A 27358-nucleotide genomic window follows, 5' to 3' on the forward strand; every position below is an offset into this window, starting at 1 on the left:
TGCCCACGGTGGACAGATGTCCACCTGCCCACCGTGTCAGGTGGACAGTACAGTGTCCACGGTCATGGTATCCAGTGGATGCGTGATAACCTGTTGATTGGATTTAATCCATGATCAGCAATTTTATTACAGAGTTCAAACGGTTGACAAATAGGAGGACAGCGTGTTAATCATTACCTTTACCGTGAGAATCAATTTTTCTTTCACGCATAATTGGCCTCAAGCCAAAATTGTGAGGTGGACAGTTGTTTACTTCGGAATTAAGATAATTAGGTTTTTATACGAATTAAATGCTTTGAACTCTTGTGTGTGTTTTTTTTTTTTTTTTTCTGAAGGCTGACATCGGAATTGAGTCTGTCATTATTGAAATGTAAACCTGGACTAATTGGAAAACAAAGGTGATATAATTTTCAAAGAAATTCATAAGGCCTTGACTTAAACATTTCCAGTTCCTACATGTATCATGTAATAATATTGTACATCCGACCAGAATGTTACAATTCTAAAATACGGTGTTCAAGAAAATCAAGTATTTGCGAACTCCTTATTTTACTGACTACCCATTTAACGCAGTTGTATTTTCTCAGTGAAAGAATTGGTTTGAAGCAAGCGCATGTAACTTTAACTTATGGTCTATAATTAACCAATTTCAGTATCATGTCTTTTCAAGAAAATTTGAAAGTGGGAAGATAACATATGATCCAGAAATAGTTCATGAGTTTTCAAATGGCAACGGATTTAACCATGTATCATCCGAGCACACTTTAACCGAGTATAGTAATGGGTGAAAATTTCCCCTCTTAAGTTGAATATGCAGTTAGTTCTTTAAGATTTAGCGCAATTATTTCTTCCGTTTTTTTCCCCTTCACTTAGTTCAACAATTTTGACTACGATTAGTTCTGTTATTATCTAAAACAGTAGCATACAAATCATAAATTACAATATTAAAAAAAGTCAAGTATTCGCGAACTACTTATTTTACTGACAAGTTTCTTACGTAATAATTCTTACGGTTGGCTTTTATATACTTTCGTTTTTAAACCAACAACAACAAAAAAGCTTTAAATGCCTCAATTTCTTATGCAGATTTGATAAACGCCTATGTAATATCATAGTCCAATCATTGCTTTTCATGTTTCATCAATAGGCGTGTCCCTTTATTTTGAGCATGGTATGAGGTTAATTGACATTTCGTTGACATGGCAACAGTTATCGATCAATGAACAACATGCCTTCTTTGCATAGATAATAAGACTGAGTAATAGTACACAAAAGTATTTAAAATTCTACACAGTCATTCATAAACATGTAACTTTTGAGATATATAGAAATATAAATATTGTTTTTTTTTTAAATTTTTCATAACCGCTGACGTTTAATTAAGGGCAATCGTATTTTTCTTTTAAATAATAAAATATTCACCGTTCTTGTAAAATCATGCTCACTACAAGCATTTTTTTCTGTTTACAAAACATAATAATCTTGTTATGCATTTTTGATATTTCATATCATAGCCACCTGGAAATAAAATTAATGTGTTTAAAACAGTAACTTATGTAGTCAAATCTCACTAATTGTACTGGAAATAGTGTGTGTATTATCTGTGTAATGTCACTACTTGATACCCGAGCGTGTCACACTTGGCCAATATGCAGGAAGTGGTCGATCAACTGCTAATTAACGAGACGGAATTGTTTGGTAATATTAAAGAATTAAAAGAAACATGATTTAATTTTCATGATTACAGAAGCGTAGTAGGAACATCCAAAGTTTTTTTTTTAAACCAAATTTTGTCATTTAAAACCTCTTTCAAAAAAAATTGTGTTTGGATAACCCAAGTAGGATCTAATAAAAAAAAATCCAATTGTTTTACTACAAAATTTACGGCTTACTATGTATAGAATAAATTAAACTGATTGGTTTCTTTTTTTTTAACACTAGTGTGCCGACTTCAAATGAAGTAGACTTTTTTCTGAAAATCTCCAATATATGTCAATACTAAAAAGGGACAAAATGAGATTTTGTATGTTTTGCGTTATTTTGTCTTTCACTTGTAGTTGTAAAAATGGATACATCATAAATTATCTTATTTGAGGATATCTTTCAAATTTTAGTAAAATTCGTAACACTAGCCCTCGTTTGGTTCGATTATACATAAACATGTCCTTTCTCGAATTCCATGAAGGTTGCACTCATCTTATATCTTATAATTTTTTTTTTTTACGGTTGTTGACAAAAATAAACCACTTTATAACAGATCAATCTTAATTAGTACACATAAAACGTCTAATCATGATTAAATCACTTACAGTCGAACCTCGTCAAGTCAAAGGGACCAGGCAAAAATGTTTGAGTTATCCGAGGTTGAGTATAACCTGGAAATTGTTTGGTTGATGATTGTATCTGCATTTACATCATTTATTTTGTTTGTACATGCTCATGTTCTTAACTTTACAGAGTTCCTCATGATAACTTGCATTTTATATCAGCAGATATATTAGTGTGTTGTTTGTCAGGTTTTAAATACTGAATACAGAACAGCATCACATGTCCAGAACATGTTGCTTTGCATGTCTCACAATCAGGAGATGCTCTACATTATTACGATAAAATTTCAGATTCACTTGCGAAACGACTGTAGTTGTGGAAATACATGTTGTTATTGTCTGTTTGATGTTTAATTGAATATCCAGATACATGTACCAATGTAATTCATCTGTATTTTTTAATTTTTTTTATTAGAATATCTGATATCACTGTTAGTGTGAATACCGACACGAGATCAATAAAGTTTGTTTTTTTTCACTACACACGTTATTTTGGATTAATCAAGAAATAACGAGTGTCAACAAATAATTTCAAAAGCTGTGCTAATCATTGTAAAACACACTTCAGTGATGGTTTGTAATAAAGCAATCAGTTTTCCAACTAATTAATTGACTTTGAGACATCAGGGTTCATTAACCTCAAAGTCCTATCGAGTGGACTGATGGAAAACCTCAATTCATCCGAGTTCGAGTCATCCTAGGTAAATTGTATTGGAGTAAGGGGAGTTTTGCTGGGACTTTGAAATTAGTTCGAGTTATCTGAGATTTCAATTCTTCCAAGTTTGACACATCGAGGTTTGACTGTATATGTCTTCTCAGGTACTTGTGTCATTTTCTTATACACGCAGCTTGACTGTCCAGTTAAACCACACCCTCAATATTCCTATAATTTATTACCTGTCTGTCAACGATACTGCATCTATCCTTAAAACCACACCCTCGACATTTAATTTAATTGATTACCTGTCAATCAACGGTCCGAGAAGGAACACCTGCATCTTCAGCCACCTAGAGAAATTCGTAGCAACATGATGCAGTGCCGTAGAAAAAATGGGATGCAGTTGTAAATAGTTGTATCTTTCATATGGGGTCGCACATCCAATCTTAGCTGATTTTCTTTAGGAATTTTAAAAAGTATAAGCAAAAGGAGGGTGCACTTTTTTCCATCATATGGCCGTAAAAGTATTTATCTCACAATTCATCTTGCAAGATTAATTGTTTCCAAATTCATATAAGTTATGTTGAACTATTGAGTATTTCTGAATACATTCTTATCCATCAAGTAACATTTGATTAATGTTAAATCAAATTTTCTAATATAATTAAATTTAATTGTTGACAGGTAATAGCGCTGCACTGTATTCAAACGTGCCATTACCGTTAATTGATTAACTGTCAATTTAAAAGAGATCAAATGGCACCTGTCAAAGGTTATCGCGGGTACTTTGTTATAATTCATTTGTTGGCAAGTGATCACGCTTCTCTGCTTTAATCTCCGCCCTACAGGTAATTGATAACTCAATTATAAAGAAGCTGTATTGACACCTGTGAAATATTTGTTACCGCAAGCTCATACAGTTAGATACGCTTCTTATAATACAACAGGACTGTAATATTTATTACGTAAGAATGAGTTTTAATTCCAATTCCTGTTAAAACAAAACAAGATTTAAAAGTGACCACCAGAATGCGTGGGCAACGTGGACAGAGATCAACCATGTGTCCACCATGGGCCGGTGGGAACATGTCCAAGGGAATTGTCAAAATAGTCCTTAGCCGTAGTGTATCTGATATCAGGGGTATGAGGAAATGTGTCTCAAAAAGTGTGTTACCAAATTATTTTTCAGATAACAGACCTTGAATGTCATAAATATCTGAGCAACAGAATCCTATTGTTACTCTGATATTTATGGCATTCAAGGAAATCAGAGTAGTGAAACAAGCAATTGGGTAGAGGATTTCTATTTTGTCTGAAGCTTCATGTAATATAACATCTAATATTTAATTGCATTAAATTTATTTTCTGATGCAGCATCTTAAACACTCAACAGTTGCATGCAAAAAGTGAGGTAAATTTGTGATATACACATGTATAGAATAGAAATGTCTCTATAGTTCGAAAAATGTATCACTCTATCACAAAAAAAAATCTCTTGAATTATTTCTTTGAAAAATCTGGCAATGATAATTTTCTTTAGCATATTTTTTTTCTGTAGATCATGTTAACTTTCATTTCCTGATTTAATTTGACATCAGTTTTCCTATCATGACCTTAAAAATTGAAGTAATACTATAATTAAAAGAAAATTTTGAGTTAGTCACTTATTTTTCATGAGGGGAACTTGATAAAAATTAGGTTTTAAAGTTGACAAAGATATTTGTATTCGAGAGAGATACACTTCATTTACTTTGAAATCAAGGAGTAAATTCTTGTCACGAACTTACTCAGTTGTATTGCTACAAACATTTGATATCTAGTTCAAGATAAAATATTCTGTCATTCTTCATTAATATTGACCCGTGTTTTATGGTAATTTTTTATCATTTACATTTATTTTGTCTTCTTCAGATAATTTTTCACCATTTCAATAATATAAAAATATGAACTGAAAATCTTGTACCAAAAAATCAAAGTTAGATAGGTTAGGGTATCATTTTTGTTTTTTATACATCAGAACTTTATTAGTACTGTATTGATGGATTTGCTCTAATTAATAATTGGAGGAAATCAGTGAATTTATTGAATTTCATTTTTGGGGAGTTCTTTTCAGTTCAGGTATTGGTTTCAAAGGTAGGCACTTCCTTTTTGTAACACCTTCCAGTGCTGAAAAAAAAAATTCTTAACGGATGAATTCTTTCCGCTTTTCTGGATTTTACTGTTCCAATTCTTTTTTTTACTGTTTATTTATTTCTGTTTTTACCCATTTCCACTGTTCGAAGACCTTGTAATATTTAAAACTAGAAAACAGGTTAAATTTTCATGCTAGCATCAGATATGATCTCTGGTATCAGAAGGTGAAACTAGATGTTGAAGCAATTAACAGGGGCCTGTATGCAGAAATTGATTCACTCTTTTTAGTTTTCTGTCATTAGAGTTTGTATTATACTAACTTTACATTTATAATTTGCAATGTTGATTTGGATTTTTGACTCTTATTTGCAACTATTTTTCAGGTCAACCATCTTGGGAGAAGTACAGTCAAGTTCTTCTACAAACTTGCCTACATCAAAATCTATCTTAGTTTTGGGTATGTGAAGTAAGATAACATGGTTTACCTAGAGCGCACACTCCTGGCTGATTAGGGCATAAAAATGGCTCTGTTTTCATTCACTCAGGATAAAAATCAGCCCATGGCTACTAGATTTTGAGGTGGGCTACCAAACTTTTGGGTAAAATTTAGTTGAACATATAGAAAATATTAAACAAAAATATGGTCTGGGCCACCAGTTTGTATTTCCTGATTTTTACCCCTGTAACTGCACCCTCATACTGTACCAAAAGCTAAGTAAAGTCACTCTCTTGTATTCAGTCTTTTAGCGGTATTCAAGGAAGAAGTGTCAAAATATATTAAATATTTGGTTACAAGCAAGTATTTTAATAGCTTTTCGTAACAAGTTTTTAGCTTGACAAGACAGAATATAGAATGAACATTCTTAAATCCAGCTTATGTTCATTCACAATTTTAAAATCTTATCATTCATACTTTATAGCCAAATTTGTTGCTAAAAATTTGAAAAGAAAAGGTACTCAATCTCATGTTTATTTAATACAGTCAGTCCATAATATGCAGACTAATTAAGCCAATTACACATGTGGCTTAAAGAATAAGTCACATTTATATCAATAAAAGAAACTAAATACCTTACATACATGTATGTAACATCACATATATTTGTATTATATATAATTTATTAAAAATATTTTTAAAAATTGCAAATGATTCGATTGATTAATGAATTAAAGTAAGCTTATATTGTAAATTTTAATTCAAGAAATCATGAATTGTTGCAGAGATTTAATCTTCATTTGTAATGTTGTATGGTTAGGTCTCATTGTCAGAACACATACATGTAAAAAATTTCACTGATAAGAAGTATATTTTATAGATATATTGCCTCAGTTAACAGATGAAAAAATAGAAGTAGGATGTCACATAGTCACAAAATTAGAATTTTACAACCCACAGGAGGGATGCAATGTTATTGACCAGTGTATCTGTCATAACATGTTGTCAATTGCATAGTGTCTCTATTTTATGACTGAATACCTTCTTATATAGAAGCTTGGATGGGATTAATTTTCACAGAAACTGTTTAAGTGGGACCACTTTTTTAGAAGGGAAACTAAGTTAAAAATTAATGATTTTTCTCTGAAAAGTAAGATAACCTTCACTCCTATTGAATTGTGTGATCATGCAAGGCAGACAAATGAACTAAAGTACTTTGTTTCTTTGTTTTTTTTTGTTTTTTTTTTTTCGAAGTGGAAATTAGGAAATATGTAGAGTTGTATTGTTATAGAAATTTTCAAAAAGAAAAATCATTATGTCATTTATTAAATGTATTTATCTGGTAGTCCTTATTTTTCCCTACTTTTCATCCATGTTTAATTTGAAAAAAAAACTTTAAAGCAGGCAGTTCCTTTTTATTATAAAAGATCAAGTCTGATTGATTACTTCAACACTGAGATATTTTGTACACCAATGAGATAAATCCAGTTAAGAAAAAGGGCTAAACATGATGTAATGTCTGTTTAAAGGAGGAAAAAAATAAGTTGACTCATACAAACCTAGTTAGTTCATCAATAAAAATATGCATGATTATTGATATATATTTTTTCTTATTTTTATTTATTTTTTACAGGCGATGTAGAATGTGGTAAGACCACATTGATTGCCAAGTTGCAGGCTACAGAAGAGCCAAAGAAAGGCACAGGATTAGAATACTATTATATAGATGTCAAAGATGAATATAGAGATGGTATGTACCAAAACTGGAATTAGATTCATACAATGACCAACAGAAAGTTTACTTCCATTGATTTTTTTCATTGTGACTTAGAATTTCACAGTCCTAACTTAAGCCTAGTAAATCTAATAGAGAAACTGTTGTATTGTCTATTTATACAGGATTTATCATAAGTTATCAAAAAACACCTAAGCTATTCGAAATATTGACTGGTCAGTTTTGAATGTATTTGTTCACATAAAGAAAATGCTATGATGATGTTTCTGTTTTTATTTAGTGATTTGCATGTCATATCACCCGTGATTTGGGCAAGCAGCTTGAAACTTAATTATGACAAAGGAGACCTGTAGATTTTGAGGATATTTGTACTTAAGTCAAGTTTTTCATGGTAGTTGATATTGGAAATAGGGATTCTCTTAAAATGCTTAGTAAATTAAAATGAAGCTGCAAATGTTCATATCCACCTATTATAGACACACCTAATTTCAAGACAATTGTAAATCGTGCACAGAAGTTCATAGACAAAAAAAGACACTCTGTCGTACCCTTAAGAGAATGATGAAACACAAATGACAGATCTTTAGAACATTTGTGTTCACTACAGTGTACAGTAACCCTTCAAATAAGAGAATGATGTAAACACACATGACATATCTTTAGAACATATGTGTACACTGCAGTGCACAGTAACCTTTCAAATTAGAGAATGATGTAAACACACATGACATATCTTTAGAATGTATGTGTTCACTGCAGTGCTTAATAACCCTTCAAATTTTCAAGTTCTGAGAGTTTGCAAGTAGTCATTCTCATGTTCTTCGGACATAAATCTTGTTAAGAGAGAACAGGTTTTTTCTTGTTATGTGGAATTACAAGTTTACCATTAGCATCTTTTAGTAAGCATTGTAATGTACATATGTAAGTGTAAGTTGCAATGTTTTGATGTAAATTTATTGAGAAATTAACTATGTATTAAAAATAGTTGAAAATTTGTAAATTTTTAAAGGACTTATGAACACTGAATGATATTCTTTTTTTTATTTATTTGTAGATCAAAGTCGTTTAGGAGTATGGGTGTTGGATGGAGATACCACTCACACTAGTTTACTTAAATTTTGTATAACAGAAGAGAACTTTGAAAATAGTCTAGTCGTTTTAATGGCATCAATGTCCCAGCCATGGTCAATATTAGAGTCTTTAGATAAATGGGCTAATGTTTTACAACATCATACAGACCGACTTAAACTTACACCAGAGGATAGACGGGAGTATGAAGAAAGTTGTAAGTAGACAATTATGCTTTCAGTTGTTTAGCAACGTTAATAAATGATAATGATAAAGGTGAAAACTTGGTATTGTGTGCATAAAATCTTCAAATAGCTCATGAGCTGCCTGAAATATTCCTGAATTAGCAATTGCCAAATTTTTATTGCTCAAGGATAAGGACTTGATTTTTAAAAATGATTACTTTGATGCATCTATGCATATAAAATTAATTTTTGCTTCTGTTTCCATAATTATTAATCCTTTCTATTGCAGCATTTAAATGTGTTGCTAACTCAAAAAACTGTAAAAAGGAACTTCACCTTGCCTATGCTTTCATTTATTAAAACAGATATTTCTCTGGAAATGAACAAAAAACCTTAAGTCTAAACCTTTGAAAACAAATAAGGTTGTTTGAGGGCTGTTCCATTAGAGGATATGAGGTTCTATGGAAGGCACTTTTTCACCAGAGGAGTTACGGGAAGCTCTATTGATGTTTTGTATTAAACCATATACTTTGTCAAGAGGCCTGAAACATCTACCCATATACAAAGAAAAAAAGTTCCTTCCACCCATTCATCATATGTTTTAATGGAACAGCCCTGATAAACAAGATTGTTTGAAATTAAAACCTTTGATAAAGCAATAATGCTTTTAAAGTTATGATTTAAAAATACTTTTCTATTATTGCTTTTTATTGAATAAGTACATGTTAATACATGTAGTTAAACAAATGTTTCCAATCTTATAAAGGCATTATTGATATGTCACATGTCTAAATGTGCTAGATTGAGAACATACTATACAGACACATCCAAAGGAATACTGCCTATATATTGTGTGGGAATTAGAAAAAATAAAATTACACTTAAAGATAGTTTTTGATATAGTATATTAGATAATTGCTCACATTAAAGGTGCAATACCTGCAATAAATATTTTGAATTGTGACAACAATCAACATTTAAATAGACCAAATGATTCATATAAAGTGCATGTCAAAGAAAATCAATACACAGATAGGGCATTACACAGAGTACAGGTATTTGTAATCAATATCAAACCAGCTGGCTCTTTGAAATTGATTATATGGGTGTCTTTCTGAGGATGCAGATAACATGTGATACATTTAAAAACCTATGTAGGTTATTGATCTGTATTGTAAAGTATGTAAAAATAAGGCAGATACTTCACATTTAACTATTTTGAGTCACTTAGTATGTTAATTTTTATATACATGTACAATATACTCTGTCAGTGCTTCATCTTCAGATCAACTTTCATCAAAAGCTTTATTTATCTTTATTTACATTTCAAGAATATGTGTTATAGTATTCTGTGGAAAATACTTGTAACCATGTATGAATAATGAATTTCCCTTATATGAGCTATTTTCATTCAGATAGTTTTTTAAACAGTCTATCGGTTGTTCAATAAGACAGTCATACTAAGTAGCTTACACTAACATCTATTATAGTGTGAATAAAACAGGTAGAAAAAAGTGCAAGTATGAAGTCATTTATATTCCTTTTAGTCACTTATGTTGTTAATTATAAGTTCATGTTTATCTGTGTATAGATTTGTAATAGATAAATGGAAAGTTGGCTCACACTCTCTGTACAAGATACCTGCTATCAGTAGGAGGTAATTCTGCAAATAGGAGACCGATTCATTAAAAAATAATGTGATAGTTTGTATGTACCCAAGAAAGCATTGACATAGAAATAAATGCATTCCTATAAACAACATGGAAATAAACAAAATGTTACATTGTATAAAATGATTTAAGTTCCAGTGGTAAAAAATAGGAAATACAAACCCAGACCATATTTTTGTTTAATATATTCTATATGTGCAACTAAATTTTACAGAAAAATTCGGTAGCCCAGCTAAATTATTAGTAGCCATGGGTTACTTGGCGACTGCTAATTTTTATCCCCGAGTTCTTTCTTTCAGTGATGAGGTATTTTCAAGAGTATGTAGAACCTGTAGAAGGACAGACAAGCCAGTCTGCTCCACGAAGAGATTTTAACCCACTACATCCTCAAGCCGTACATACAGATAGTGATAAAGTACAGTTACCATTGGGAGATAATACACTTACACAGAATCTAGGAGTTCCTGTTGTAGTTGTTTTAACTCAGGTAAAAGGGAGATAAGAGATAGGTAAAATGAAGATAGAAAAATGGCATATTACACCTGCAAATATGAAACGACACAGTCCAGCCTTGAAAATGAAGGAAAACTTTCTAACAACTGGTTATTTGTCACATGTTAAATGTAAAAACAAAAAGAAGTCGAAGATTTGTATGGGATAGAAGATCAGATAGTAATACTCCCACTCAACAAGTGGATGGTATATTTTCAGTCTGTTGTACCTTCCACCATTTGGTGTATGGCTTTACATACATGGGGTACAGTCCTTGAACCGATCCGTGCAACAATTTCACGGATTGATGCTCATCAACTAATTGATGGCTGAGGGATTGATGACCGGTGACCGATCTGATCACAGTTTTTTTAAAAGAAATGAAAAATAAAAGTATAAATTGATGTTTAAATCTATTACATAATGTAAATATGTGTTATATGTGGAAACAAGAAAACCGTAAGATACATTGACCGCTCTGTGGTCATCTGATGCGATCACCAGTTAAATGGATCGGTTTGAAGGATTGATGACTGACTGGAAACTGATCGGTGACTGATCACAATTTTCTTTGCACGGATCGGTTCAGGTACTGTATACATTATTTTAGGTGTTGTTTAATATCAACTTCCTCCTTTGTGGGACTATTTTTCACTATATGGAACTATAAGCAAAATATTTGTCACAAAAATCTTGTCTCTCTATCAGTGGATTGGTTTCATATTTTATGAAGGTGTCAGATAGATGGCATACATTCTAGGCGATTTTGGGTGTTGTCTGATATGAGTTTCCACTATAAGTGAGGGTTTACCTAGGATGCATGTTTTTATTACTCCAGTCTCCCATAGTCATATTTATATATATCTATTTCATATTTTTAAAAGACATTTGATCAGTTTATTTAAAGGACATGAACATTCTTATTTTCCACTTTATTAGGTTTTATATATAATCTCTTAATGGCTATACCAATCCCATAAGAAATAGGACATTACTGTTTGGTTATGAACTTATGATCATCTAAATTATGTCTGATTTCCTTTTCAGTCTGATGCAATCTCAAAACTAGAAAAGGAACATGACTATAAAGAAGAGCATTTTGATTTTATTCAACAACATGTTCGCAAGTTTTGTTTGAAATGTATCCTTTTCTATATCAAGGTTCAAAGAAAAATTTTCTTAAGCATGTATATTGAAGGCCACAAAAGTTCATTAGCATCTTACTCCCAATTTTTTCCTGGTAAAAACCCTGTATCAGTGATAATCTATAACTGATGTTCACACTTTAAACATACAATATAAACTTGTACTCATTAAAAACACCTTAATCCCTGAAATATGAGACTGATTGTATCACTATGTATTTGTGTTCCTTGACATGTTATTAGATGGTGCTTCCTTGGTATACACATCAGTTAAAGAAGAGAAGAACTGTGATTTATTTTATAATTATTTAGTACATAGAATTTATGGCTTTCCATTTGATACTCCTGCGTATGTTGTAGAAAAAGATAGTGTTTTTGTGTAAGTACACCATATATATATATATATATATTTTTCAAATGCACCTATTGTAAATTAATGTAAAATCTGGTGTTCTCAATCTATTTAAAAAACATACCAAAAAAAAGATATTTTAATCTGTAAGTGTAATGCTCACCTTTGATGTCTTAAGTATTTTTGAAAACTGTATAATCATTTTTACTGTTACTTTGCATCAATAAATTTGTTTATTCATCAGTGTATAAAACCGTTGACTGTAGCACATTTTCAACGAAATGTGCTTCATGTGCAAAATGTGAGATAGGTCATGCAAAGCTTTTACAAGCCAATGAAACATAAAATGTAAAACAATAAATTCTTATAAACTACATTAGATTAGTTTCTCAAGGTTATTATATTTCATCTGTATCAAAGCCTCCATAATCAGGATAGAAATTGGATAATACACAGTAATTAATAATATAGTGGGTAATAGTGGATGTGGCCTGTATAAACAAATAGGAGTTTGTTTCATCAACTCATGAAACATCATTTATATAAAGCCAATTATTTGGTGAATTATCCAATGTGCTGGTTAAAGTAATTATTTTTGTGCAACTTGAAGCACAACTTTATTCATGCCACATGCACTCTCTTTTCAAAATAATAGAAATAAAGTGATGCTGTAGAAAATTCTTACAGATGAGCACCATTCTACTCATATATTTACATAGTATGTAGGATAAAGGTTGGATTTTTTAAAATTTACAGTCCAGCTGGCTGGGATAATGAGAAGAAAATTAGTATATTGTTTGAAAATTTACATAATATGAAACCAGATGACCATTATGGAGACCATATAGTAAAACCTAAGATAGGAAAGGTAGGGTTATTATTTGTCTCTCACATTTTGTTTAGGTTTAAGTAGGCTTATGTACACACATGGGGGATACCTATGATGTTTTTATTTACCTTTTCAAACACCATATGTTGCCTAGGAATATTTTTTTTATTAAAACACAATTACAATACATTGATATAAAGAATGTTTCTGTTACATAGTACAACTTGTAATCTTTTGTATACTATGTACTGTCACTGTTTCTTAGCTTGAACTTTCAAGTCATAAAAACTTGTTCTTATTATCATGGATGATATCTTGGAGGAACATATGGTAAAATGATTAAGCATATTTTTATGACTCAATTGATATGGAAAACATTGTTGGAGACTTTGTTGAAATTAGTCTTTTGCTTTCTAAAGCCATGTCTAAGTCTGACAAGAAAATAAACTGATACATGAGACACACAATTAAATACAAATGAATGTTGGTAAAGCAAATCTTTTGAAATCGGCTTTTTAAAAATGATTACATGTTATTTTATAGATAACAGTGATTTATCAAATATTTACAACTTGTGTAAAAAAAATTCAATAATTCACAAAGTAATTTCACTCTCAAACTTTCTCCCTCCAAAATGTCACAGCACAAAATTTAAAATAATACGTTGAAATTAGCATAGAATTATGTAGAAAATCTAAACAATCAATAGGATAATAAATTGGTTATCATTAAAATATAATTAATTGTGCCAAGAACATATTAAGATTTAATTTGTGCACAGAACGACTTCCACATAGACACTTGTTACATCTAGACATTCTTTAGCACTTGTAATCATATTTTGGTTATTCACTCTTTCCAGTTCCTTTTATGCAGTAAACAGGAAGGTATAACTAAGTCCATGAGTACTATAGTTCTAGTATAGAGCACATTCCCTCCGTACAAACCTTGTCAAATAGAATTTGGTATTGAAAAACATAACCCTTTTATAACCTGTACTCTGAAGTGTTTTTTTTTTATATTAATAGACTGTTCAGAGAGATGCAGAAATAGTTGTAGAAGATGAACAAGTATTTTTACTGAAACAACAGTCCATACTGAACAAGGCTCCAGCTCCTGGACCACAAGGGGTTTGTATATGTATTTAGTTTTTTGGTCTATCAATACAAGGATTTTATACATGGTTATCTGTCGGGATGTTTATAGAAATCACCTAGTTTGTCTGTCTGTCTGGTGGTCTATATACTATCTGAACCCAACTCCTATCGAGGTGTTGCATATATTATGATCTAACTTAATCTGAAGGTTGGACATCATATGTAGGGGGCATGTAGCAAGATAATTTTTGGAATGCCTGCACAGGAGATAATATGGGTATTAAGACTTATCTTGCATGTTAAATGGGGGTAACTGTTTTTTTTGTCATTCCAGTTTTTAAATACAAAATGCTAAACAATGTATTTGCTTTTGTACTTGTGTTTTGCTCAATGAATAAGCTTAAACATTGTAAACAGATACAAATAATATACAGAACGATAAAATAAATACTTAGAACATATTATATTTCATTTAATGTATTTAATTAGAGTGCTGAAAGCTTGCAAGTTTTTTTCTTCTCTTAGATGGCCTGACTACTTTCAAAAAATATTTCAGGAATTCTAACTCATACTTAATTTCCTGTAACATGCTTGGTGTTTAAATCTGTAGAGAGGTACTTTAAAGCTTTTTATGTTTATATTCACATGATGTAAATAATACATAATGTATGCTATTTGGTAGGAATCTCCAGGACGCCCAGCACCAGGTGGTACAACTTCTACACCTCCAAGACAACAACAAACAATTACACCTACTACACAATCTCCAAAGAAGGTTGGTTTTACTTTGTCTACTTTCTGTACTGCACTTGTTCTATTTTGTCAGAGAAATCATATCCTGTTTGTCAATTGTGAATCAAATCAACATGTGAACTGTACATTAATCTGTATGCAATTGAGCACAATATCTGTGCTTTAGTAATATGGGTTCAGTCTGGAACATTATTTATTTTAAGAACCCTCCATTTGAACATGAAACAGTTATATGAATGTTCTATTTATTTTTTCTTTGTCCATAGGTTATAAGGGGATTAAACACATGTAATACATTGTTAAGGCATGTAAAAGAAAGCTTATGTATTAATCAGATTGGAAATGAGCACACCACTTGTCTATAGAAAATTACGGAGTTTGGTGTTACAGGACTTAATACTTATGGAAAGGTGCAATAAGCTTATAATAAATTTGTTCTTTTTTTGTCATATATCACATATTTATGAGTAATAAAATTAAATTATCTTCAGCATTATGTTAAGTTAAAAATAATCAGCTTGTTCACCCATTTTATTTTATATAGCATCATTATGTTTCTTGAGAACTAACCCTATCTGCATCATAGGACTTCCAACAAAAATAATTTAATGGAATTTGTGAAGATGTCTTTTTTTTCGAAGACCTTCATCAGTTAAATTTCAGTTGTTGTTGTAAATTTAAAAGTCATATCATATAAAATAGAATACTGATTTTGATAGAGTCCATATATCTCTGTCCACTCTTTCTTAAGTAATGTTTTTATTTCTGGATGATTTTGATAAATTGTTGTACAAATTTTGCTCATACTAAGACTATTATTATGGGCTTTAAAATACGGGTCAAGTTTGATAACAGTTTAAGAGTTATGGTCCTTTTTCACTTAAACATTTGGAAAGTATCATTGTCTTATAATGTCTATGAAACTGGTTTATCTTTCTTTTTTTAAAAATACTTTCTTTAGCTTGAAAGCATTATTTCACTGTCTTTTATTTTACAAAATATATACACTTTCTTGTTAAACAGACCATTTTAGTGGTTTAGATAAACTTTATAATAGATGCAAGAACTTTTGTTTGTGTTTTTATTAATATTGTATACAGTTTGTAGCACTTGTCGTGTGTTTTAAGTTTAGTATATTTTATGTTTATTTAGCGCTTGGTAAGTCTAAACATTCTAGTGTGACTTTACTAACTAGCCATATCTATACAGAATGTTATACTGCACCTGGCATGCTATAGATTCTTTACCATTTTATAGAAGTTTAAAATGAAAGGGCCTGTTTTCATACAAGAAGAGGGAAATTAAAACATCATTGCTAGCTGTGTAGTTAAATAGGTTTATTGATTTGAAATTTTTTCAAGTCACATTCTCAGGTTTATTTACATGCTTATAATCAAGATTCATTTAAGAGTCCTTTAAAATGTTTTATTTATCTAAATAATTTTTGAAACAATGATTCTAAATACCGCATTTCACATTTTCTAATTTGATTATGTCTCCCCTCTGGTGGGGAGACATATTGTTTTTGGCTTGTCCCTCACAAAGTTTGTCAGGGCAACTCCTCTGAAACTACTGAACTGAATTTTATGAAACTTGGTATGTAACAAGAACATTATATGTAGTTGTGCATATTACCAGAAAAATTTTTATGCCCCAATTTTTGTAGGAGTTGTGCCTCTATGAACGTAGATATTTGCCAAAAATCCTCATAAATTACCTTGCCAGTGCAACTCCTCTGAAACTACTGAACTGAATTTTATGAAACTTGGTATGTAGCGAGAACATCATATGTAGTTGTGCAGGATATTTTTATCCCCCAATTTTTGTTGGAGTTTTTCCCTTTTGAACTTAGAAATTTGCATACCCTTTGAACTTAGAAATTTGTCAAAAATCCTCATAATTACCTTATCAGTTAAAATTCTCTGGAAGTACTGAACCGGTTACGGCAACTTCTATGCAGCCTCTCAACAGAATTTTATAAGCTGTTCTTTGGACATGATGGATACTGCAAGTGGATCTAGTTTGCGGGAAGGGGGAGATATGTGTTTTTGCAGACAAAAGCAAAACTTTAATTCTAAAATGATTTTAAAAAATAGAAAAAAATATTGTGGCACCATTCTACAAATGTCTCTCAGGCCTGGAAAGTCCTGTATATTTTGCACAGAATACCTGTTTGGTCTGAATGGAGAAAAGCCTAATGCTTGTATCAGTTTCTTTCTATATGTGTATATTGCTTCATCATCACAAAGAGGAATATTTGATTAGATCTATATTTTATAGTCTACTTTTGTGCATTGTAATTTAGATGTATTTAATACATAGATATTTATGCTAGAAAAAATGCATATTGTATTATAGGTATGTTTTTGTGGCTGATGCCTATTCAGTAGAATTCAAAACATATTTGCAGGGATATGACAAGTATTTATATACTTGGCTTCATTACTTTTGTTTGAATTATTTTCTTGATCATTACTTTTTTTTCTTGTTCTGTTGTTTAGAGGAAAGTCAGATTTGTATGTCTCAATAACTCTAAGCTTTTGTGTGATTGGTCTGAATAAACTTTTGACAACTTTGGGAATTTTTATGAGTTTGAAAGCTTGCCTTAGTGTGTTTGAAATATTCATAACATTATAAAATGATAAAATGTAATGATGCTGATCAAATGAGTGTAGAAGCTAATATGGTATGGTATGGTTAATCAGCTGATCTGTGTATTATGCTGGGTGGTATTTGATGTATTTTTATGTATCTACTAATTCAGTGGGAGTACTAAAATCTGTGTCACTGGTTTTCTATCATAGAAATTTTATTAAGTTGATATATTTGTGATTCCTTTGACAATGTCACTGTATATCCTACAATTGATAATCCACCAGTACATTTATCTCTGGAAGTAGTTTTCCAGGACTTATTGTAACTTTCACTGAGTCCACAGATAAAGTGTTTGAAAATAAGTTAAAAACATATATCTTTATACCATAAAGAGTAAAACTGATCTCCTATTTAACACTTTAAATTGTAATAATCATTTCACTCGAAATATAACCTTTTGGTTCATTAATTAAAAAAATGTTACCCTAAGTCCCTCCCTGATTTCTGAGTAATAAATCCATCCCAATGTTTTTGTTTGCTCCAAGTGTTTTCCTGTTCTCTATCAGAAACAATGAAGGAGAATCATAAAACATTAATAGCTAATTTATTTGTAATATTTGTATTTGGTTAAATATTCTGGTATCTAAACCAATATAAAATCTTGAAAAGCCTCCATACAATAGAAAGTCTTCATTTTTGCCTCAGGATAACTGTCTTACCTTCCATTAAAGTAGAAAGAAACATTCTATGCATGTCCTTTAAGTATTCTTAATCTTTTTCCTTCACATTTTACGAAGAATGTAGTTTCCAAACATTCCAGTATTTATTGTTTTACAGATGGATGGAGCAAAGGCTGGCACCACACCTGGAAGTGAAGGAATGCTGGCCAATTTCTTCAACAGTCTACTGAATAAGAATCCTAAAGGAGGAACACCAGTGGCAGGAAGTAAAGCAGGTATGTAGCAGGCCTAATATAAGGATACTTCTCCCTGATTATTTTCAGTTAATAGTTCACTTGGATAGCATTAAAATCGTAATTTCCTTTAACTTCAGATGTGATAAAAATTAATCTAAATTATATAGTCATGAACGTGTAAAATCTAATTGTTGCTTTTGATTGCGTCCATTGCATCACATCTTTTTGTTGACGATGAAAGCTAGACACTGAACTTTGAATGGTGCTTTTGAATTATGAAATCAAGTATTCATAAAGATAAGATTTCTTTACAGTTGTTTATTATATTGGTCAAACTTAATGAAGCATAAACATGCTCACTGGGTCTATTCTATTTATAAAAGAATTTCATAGGAAGAGACTTCAAAAAACATCAGAAATCAAGACACTTATTTAAGGAATGACTGTTATATGTTTTTTGGTTTGTATAGAAATAATCTCAATCACATGGTGCACACTAAATAACCAGTGTCGCAGGTTATTTTTAAGTGTGCATCATGGGCATTTAGGTGATTTCTTCATCGACCGAAAAATATGACAGTCATTCCTCATAATTTAATTTTATTATCAAATTTCAACAAGCAAATCATTGAAAAAGGTTGATGATGTCACAGCCATTGCAAAATTTGGTCTCTGAGGTGATGGACAGTTTTTTCCAATCAAAAAGTGTGTTACTTCTGAAATTAAATTATTTTAAAATAACCTTACATATTGATTGAAATAAGCACAAAAATTACTTCTATCAAAATCTTCGCTTTCTACCCTCCCATACTGAAATGCCATTAAAAAGTATCTGTACCATCTATATAATAGTCCTTCTAGGAATTTTTTTAAGTGCCTCTGCAATTACACAAACTATTCAGGATCACATGATAATGACAGCAGTAGAAATTACTGAAGGAAAGCAAAACAAAATTTTGAGTTTCTAGTAATCTTTTAGACCTTGTTTTTCTCTGTCAACTCAGGATTTCAGGCCCTCATTAGAAAATTATTAAAAATACTGCTGACTGCTGAATAAATATGAACTGTAAAATTGAAAAACGATATTACTAGAAACACAAATTTGTTTATGCCTTGGTATTATTAACTTAAATATTAGGGGGGTAACAATCCATCGGTGCATCACAATCTTTTTGGTTATGATGTGGAAATTGATGCCATTTTTACTATTCTGAAAATATTCCTCATTTAGCTTAACTGGAAATCAAAAATGAAGTAATGACTGCTAAATATGTTGTTCCTCAATCACAAACCAATTTATTTGGTGTTCTAAACATTTTAGAATTGGATAAAGACTAGTAAAATTATGTATTTTTTTACATAATTTGTTGAACTCTAAATGAATAAACACAAACAAGACATGTTTGTAAAAATCATGATACGAATTAGATCATCAGTCAAAAATCGTGATGTGTATCAGATCATGACAGAGCGGAATGCAGTGTTCTAGGATTTTTCAGAAATTGAGGTTTCCTGGGGGAAAATCCATATAAAATCAACTTTCCGACAGTCAATGACTGCTTTCCTAACAAAACAAATCCTTACAGCATATGAAGTTTTCAAGTTGCCACGGGAAAGTGTAACTAAGAACCTAACTTTCCCTGACCCAAATTTCGCTTGCCCCGGGTAACAGGAAATAGGAATCCTAGAACACTGGGAATTGTTACACCCCTATTAAATATGCATGTTAGCCTGCATGTTTTGTTATTGTCTTGATAATTTAAAAATTTGTAATTTGCATTTGTTTTACTATACCAGCCAATTCACCAACAACTCAAGGTAAAATTTTGATTCAGAAATTTTTAGGTCTTTCAGACATCAAATCTGGTAGCAGGTTCAGATTAAATGAATATCCACTCTTTTTCAAGTTTTTTGCTTCCCCTGAATTTTAGGTCTGGGAGGAAATCCTACCAGAATTAGCCTGCATGCAAATTTGGATGGGGACATTAAATTAAAGTCCCGAGGTAACTAGTGTGTGTGTGTGTGGCTTTACCTTTGAGCTTGATTTAAGTAAATGGCTTAGAGTGAAGTTTTCTATCATGTTTTTATTATCTAGATTGCACTATATGCCTTCTGTAGATATAATCAGCGCCTTAACAAGAAACAATTGTTTTTCTCATGATATTACAAACATAATCTATACCCGACTTGCGGACCAACATTTTGTCAACATTTATCTCCCTTTGGAGCAGGTGTCTATTCGGAGCACGTAAGGTTTTCCATCCGATATTGACGATACTTTAGAAAATCTCGAAAGTCAAAAGGGAATTTGTCGTTCTACTGACCCTGCCAAAAATTTTCTTTACCCGGGATACAAATGAAAATCATCCTTATGTAACCTACCAACAAAGTGAAACACCCTGTAAATTTTAGAAATACCATTGTGTTTGTCTGCTGGGGATTCCATTTTCATTCAAGTTACTTCTTTTTTCTGCACCCGAATCCGAACATCGATTAGAGAGACTTCGAAATTACACCTTCTTTACGGGAGGTAACTCTGCAAAGACCGGATAAAATAGGCTGCATCCCGAGCTCCACAAGTAGGGAATAACACAAGACATTTCAAACGAATGATTGTAAGTTACAATTGTGACAATATAGTGATTCTGTGGCCTGCTATAAATTATTTTTTTTTACCACTTGCATTTTTTTTACTGGTATCATGCTGTTGTCCAGACAATAACTTGAGTATAAGTGTATAGATCTGTATGAAAATATACCACAAGATGCCATACCACAAAAGGAAGTCTGGGATTGATTTTGGGGGTTTTGACTTGAACTATATGAAATAAGGAGCCAAAAAGGGGTTAGAAAACTATATGGAATAAGGAGCCAAAAAGGGGTTAGAAATAATAGAAACAAGCATTTTCATTATGTCTGGACAGTAACTTGACTATAAGGTTGCTAAATCTCTTTGAAATTGTACCACAAGGTGTAATACCATAAATGGACGGCTGGGATTGATTTTTGGGTTTGTTAATTGAACCGCTTAATGAGACATTCTAGTTTACTGCAATGTACCGGTACTCATTATCCTACTATCTTGTACCATAATGAGACATTCTAGTCTACTACAGTGTACTGGTGTTCAGTATCCTACTAGCCTGTACCATAATGAGACATTCTAGTCTTATACAGTGTACTGGTATTCAGTATCCTACTAGCCTGTACCATAATGAGACATTCTAGTCTACTGCAGTGTATCGGTAGTCAGTATCCTACTAGCCTGTACCATCATGAGACATTCTAGTCTAACACAGTGTACTGGTACTCAGTATCCTACTAGCCTGTACCATAATTTTTAAACATTTTTGCCTTAACACTTAAACAATTGACTTTCTCTAGTCTAAATTTACAACAAAAAAAATTATTGTTGAAGGAACAAATTGCTACATTTCCTATACCAAATAAGGTTGTTTGCACTATTATTTTTAAAAGTAAAGCTTTATCTTTTTGTTGTTAAATTTTGCTTTGTACATTTGAAGTTTTAAAACATTACAGTAATACTCACCACTACATAAACATTCTTCTAAAATTTGTAGACTTCGGTAGATATACATGTACAATGTATATTACCTGTTCTTAATTGTTAAAACATGTTGGCCGTTTTGTGAAAAAAATCTACATATATTACTTTACTGCATATTTATAATATAAAGTCTTAGTTGTAGTGGCTAGTTCTTTTTTTGGTTTGATGATATGATGTAAACTTTCTATTTAAAGCTGTTGGATCTGAAAAGGAAAACCTTGTACATTTCCTATACAATTTAGGTACAATTGATTGTGGTGGTTGTTGCTTCTGGAAGCTTCAAATTACAAGCTAAAAGTGTCACTAGGGTTGAGACATGCATAGAATATGAAGTAATTGTAACTGGATTACTATTTAATATCGTATCAGGTCTTGTTCAGTAAAAAAAATTCCAACTTGAATACTGACTAATTGGATAGCTGGAAATGGGCCAATTAGGAATTCTCCACTTAATTGATACAAGACCCAAATCCTTGCATTTATCTAATATTTCTGTACGGTAATTGGGCATTCAACTTAATGGAACACAAAGAATGTAGATTAAATCATTTTGTTATAATTAAGTAAAAGCTACTTTGGGTGTGTACTATGATATTTGTTTAGTATTGTAAATTTTAACAGTATTGTTTATTTGATGTTTAAATTTTATGCAAAATTTATAATAGAGAAATGTTTCTCTTCAATTATTTATCTGAAAATATATGCAAGTTTTGTTTTAGCTTGATTTCATGTAGTGTTTTTTTTTTATTATTATTATTTTTGGATGTTTAGTGTTCTGGCCCAGGTTTGATAAAGAATCTCAAACTGAGATTTTTCTCAAATCCTTCCTCAACTCAATTTTTTACCAATCAGAACACTTGTTGAAGTTAAAGTTTTAGGAAAAACTCAGGATTTGAGAAAATTCTCAACTTGAGATTTTTAATGAAACCCAGGCATAATTTGATAATATATTGGTACTTTTCTTAATGTGAATTTGTCTTCTTTTGTCAATAGATAAAGCTGCTGTCTCTCAAGATGCTGCTGCTGAGTTAGAGAGAATGAGACGAACAAAGAAAACAATACCTGATGTAAAACCAAATGGACCTGATAGCACGGCAACGTGATCTCGTTTAATTCTAGTATTCTTCAAATCTACAGCACTGGCCCAAGACAATAAAAATACCATACACCTATGTTGGTCAGTTGACTAGGTCCCAGTGGACACAAAAAATGCCAAAGGGACCATTAATGAAGTTTACAAATTTCCTTACAACAGCAGGGAAAGTGTAAATTTCATCTGCTTTGAAATTGTGGTTGTGGAGTGGAGTTATGTCCCTTTGACACTAGGGTTGACATGATCAGCTTCACTGGTCATTATGCTGTAAGTGCAAATTGTTGTCTGATATCCAGTTTTATCTCATTAAGTAGAATCTAGTCAGCCTGCTTCTCATTTAATGTTTTTTTTTTCATTTCTTTCAAAATTGAAATATTTTTGGCTGTGTAATAACAAAAGGGGAAACTACTCTCCCTTTTCTAAATTATGATTTTGTCTTGGTATCTAAAATGTGCCAAAAGAGTGAGGATAAAAGGATTGATTTGAATAAAACTTATAAATCCTTTTACATTTTTGCTGTATCAGTAAATTTTTGATAATTATTTCTTTAGCTAAATTATGTTCCATAAAATAATGTATTGTGTTCACATTCCAATATTGCATAATTTTCACCATTTCACATAAAAAGATTCATTTAAATAAATGCTATTTATATACATGTTGTTTAAACTGCAATTAATTGCATTTTAAACAAAAAAAAAATTAAAAATTACTATAGAGTCTTTGGAGAAAAAAAAATGTGTAAAAGTTTTGCCCTTTTCAAAACAAAAAAAACTTGAATATGTACATATGCGAATAATTTTATTTAAAAAAAAATAAGACAGAAAAAAAGTATTATACTCAGAAAGTGTGCAGTAATTTTATTTTTCTATTGAGAATGACTAGTGTTTCAGAATTTACAATATTGTACTTAGCACTGTCAAACTTTTTGACCACACTCCACTGGTGTAATTATGCTCACTCAAACCTAGAGATGAATTATTGTGCAATAGATTTATAGTGCTGACATCAGAACTTCTCCAATAGTATTGAACATTCTTAGTATGCTTATGTGTCAATTATCAGAAAGTGTAAGTTATTTATGAGCCCTAGCTTAAAAGCTTTGCAAAATAGTTATTACAAAAAGAAGAAATTATTTATCAAAAAGATTTACAACATTGTAAAGAAATATACGTACCGAAGCAACATTCTTGCTCAACTATTCAAATAATTTTAATTTTAAGCTTACTGTGTGTAAAGCAAGGTGCATAAAATAAACCAAAGCATGTCACAATTAGAAGTTGTCTCTCTCAGTGTCACATAAATCGTATGTCATTACATCTTATACATTTTTTCTACTATTGGAGAAGTTTTGATAATTTTAGAGGCATTTTATCATTTGATTGTCCACTTTTTTTATCATGAAAATCCTAGTATATTCAAACTATTCCATTTGCATCAGAAATAATGTATAATATTCTATCAATAGCTGATGTACAGAGAATGTAGAGTTCAATAGGTGATAAACTAATACCAGATTTGTTACTTTGGTGTGATATGATTGGTAAACAATATGTGGAAAAGTGTCAACTTAGAATCTATTTATAGAACAGATGGTTGTTTGAATCATCTAGTTATATCTGGCAAAGTATGAATTTGAAAAGTGGCTAATAATTCTACTTTCATTTTCATATTTTTCACAAGAATCAGGAAAAAAGATTCTTACATTAAAATCATACTTTGGGATATTTTAAGCTTATCATATTGATACAGGTGGGAGTAGCTTAATTATTATGTGATTGATGAGAGCTTTTGCCAAAATGATAAGTTCATTTGCAAATGTAGAATAAAGAAATTTTGTTCTACTTATCATTGGAAGCTGTTACACCTGATAGTGATACTGCAGTCCTGAATTAGGGCCTAATCTACAGGGAGACGTGAGCCAAAATTTCTCCTTGTCTGTGCTTACTTCTCCTATTTGTCTTTGACAAGGACATTATTTTTTTAATAGATTTCATAGACAAAAATGTCAATATTGTTACCTTTCAAACAGAATTTTCTTTACTTTTTCCTTGTCATCAGTGTATATAGAGCTATCCTGTACATGAGAAGTACAAAATTAAGACTTAAGAGTAATATTTATGTTTCTTTAAAAAAGCGTTTCTTCAAACTTTTACTCCGTATGATTTTTCCTGAGTTGATATTCTTGCAGATATTGTTGTGTTGTATGTACAGAAAACCTGTAAATGATTGTTATTTATTTATGTAAACATTTTATGTAAATCATGAAGCTAAAATATCTTTAGTTTTGTGGGTGTGTTATTAATATGCAAATTATTTGTTTTTTTTCCTTTGCTTGAATGAGTGATTGTTGAATCATGTGTATTTGTGTATATGATAGTGCCATTGTATATTTTTTAAATTGACAAGTTAGAATGGCTTGTTTGGCTTTAATGTATAGTATTAAAGAAAAATGGGGGGACGATCAAATTTATTACAGATATGATTATACCTATACAGATTTATTGTTTGACTTGAAATCTGTTCTTGCTTTGAGGATTGCTGCCATTACCTTAAAGATGGCCTCCTCATCTTGCTAGTTGGACAGAATATGATTATGTATCGGTCCTCTAGAATTGTAGTATCTCTCTATCAAAATTCATTTAAGTTGGTGTATTACTTTACTGGTGCTCTTTAAACTTTTTCAAGGTTGAATTTTTTTGCTAGAGGTTGCTTTTTACACATATATTGTATGTTGAACACTTTATCTACCTGATTTTCACTGTGTTCCAGTCAAACATACCACAGAGATTTTTAAAAAATGAAGATATTTGTGACATGTAAGATAGTATCATTTAAATGAGTCCAAATATCTAAATTTTCCATTTTAATTAAATTTTCATAAAGCAGATATTTTAAAATCAGAAGATCATTACTGATAAAATTCATTAAGTTTTTTAGTTTTTCTTTCATTTTTAAAAAAAAATCCTTCAATGACAAGTAGATTTTAAAACCCTTGGAAAGAAAAGAAAGATTTTAAACAATGAACATGTTAAATTTAATAGTAAATATCTTGATGTTTGAAGCCTTGACAATTATTTTGTGGAGAACTTCTCAGAATCTAATTGTAATATAGATTTATAGCCTACAAATAGGTAAGTGGTATACACACAACTCCTTATTCTTTCAAATGTAAAATATGTCATTTCAAATATAGCATAATTTATTATTTTGTACAATGGTTAAGGTTTTTTGTCAAGTTTTATAATTTTTACTAACAATAGAAGCAATGCCATGTCATTATATTTAGTATCTTGCCAGTATTATATCAGTGCAAATATTTCCCTGTTCCTGAACATTACCTTTCAACTGCTTGTTTAGGTAGGAGCTATTATACTGTCCACATACTTTTATTCATGGTTAGCAAATCTAGGTTGTTTTTTTTTTTCAGAAAATTTTGGTTTTTGTGAAAGGTACGAAATTATATAGTTTCACCATTTTTTCTTTTGATAAATGTTTGTTTGAAAAGAAAAGAACACAAAACCATGAACATTGGTAAACCACAATCTTACACTAATTCCTCTGTACTCCAACATTTCATGTTCACAGCTGATTCACACTGCGATGTTTATTTACAATTATATGGGGGTAATTGTTGTTCCTTTATTTCTGTCAAGTTATGACAGAAGGATACACAGGTATTTCCTGACATATTAAGAAAATATCTTGATTTAAAAGGAAACATGTCTTTTTCTCTACTGTAGTTGTAGTCAAATGACTATTAAGTATCAGAACTACTGTAGTTGTAGTCAAATGACAACTAAGTACCAGAAAGTCTCATTAAGATTTTTCAACAGTACATATATTCTGTGATAATATTAATTTTTTGCAGGGTTTGTATTTTAACCCATAATTTCGAAAACTTGATCGTAAATACAAGCTTAGAGAGTAGTGCTGGAAATATTAATTACGGAGTTTTGAAAATGAGGAGAATACTTAACTGGATGTGTCTCACTTGTATTGTATCAAGTACTAGTAACAGTGTTATATTTTAAGTGCTACTAGTTTAGATGTATTATTACAAGTACGAAAGTATAAAATTGTACACATAAAAAACAAAACTATGGTAACTGAGGTATATATATATATGATGTATTTTACAATAATGTGGTGTAATGAAATCTCAGTATAGTTGAAATACTCTCGCTCTACAATGTGCCTGATACTATGAATCAAATTATCGCTTATTCTTCCTTAGGTGCAGAAACTGGGTCATGGACATTGTACAAGATACTTTAAAGAATAAATGTTTCAAAAGACCATTAAA

The 27358-nt window shown here is 31.0% G+C and overlaps 1 protein-coding gene across 3 annotated transcripts in view; it reads left to right on the forward strand.

Moving 5' to 3' along the window:
- Nucleotides 1–27358, forward strand: part of LOC148616081 (cytoplasmic dynein 1 light intermediate chain 2-like) — a 29182-nt gene extending 1824 nt beyond the window's left edge. Inside the window, exons 2-13 of one of the 3 annotated variants that reach the window (XM_088582766.1) lie at nucleotides 5502–5575; nucleotides 7188–7304; nucleotides 8344–8574; nucleotides 10512–10699; nucleotides 11752–11845; nucleotides 12093–12228; nucleotides 12958–13069; nucleotides 14059–14160; nucleotides 14810–14902; nucleotides 18313–18430; nucleotides 20323–20394; nucleotides 22953–27358. In XM_088582766.1, the coding sequence (XP_088438892.1) occupies nucleotides 5502–5575; nucleotides 7188–7304; nucleotides 8344–8574; nucleotides 10512–10699; nucleotides 11752–11845; nucleotides 12093–12228; nucleotides 12958–13069; nucleotides 14059–14160; nucleotides 14810–14902; nucleotides 18313–18430; nucleotides 20323–20394; nucleotides 22953–23062 (1447 nt within the window). In that variant the 3' untranslated portion in view covers nucleotides 23063–27358. Of the gene's footprint in view, nucleotides 1–5501; nucleotides 5576–7187; nucleotides 7305–8343; nucleotides 8575–10511; nucleotides 10700–11751; nucleotides 11846–12092; nucleotides 12229–12957; nucleotides 13070–14058; nucleotides 14161–14809; nucleotides 14903–18312; nucleotides 18431–20188; nucleotides 20210–20322; nucleotides 20395–22952 lie in introns of all 3 variants that reach the window. The other 2 variants (XM_088582768.1, XM_088582769.1) reach the window with 2 other exon arrangements.

The sequence above is a fragment of the Perna viridis genome, chromosome 5 (assembly GCF_037379345.1).
Source record: "Perna viridis isolate PV_CMFRI_1.1 ecotype Kerala chromosome 5, ASM3737934v1, whole genome shotgun sequence".
NCBI classification, from domain to species: Eukaryota; Metazoa; Mollusca; class Bivalvia; order Mytilida; family Mytilidae; genus Perna; species Perna viridis.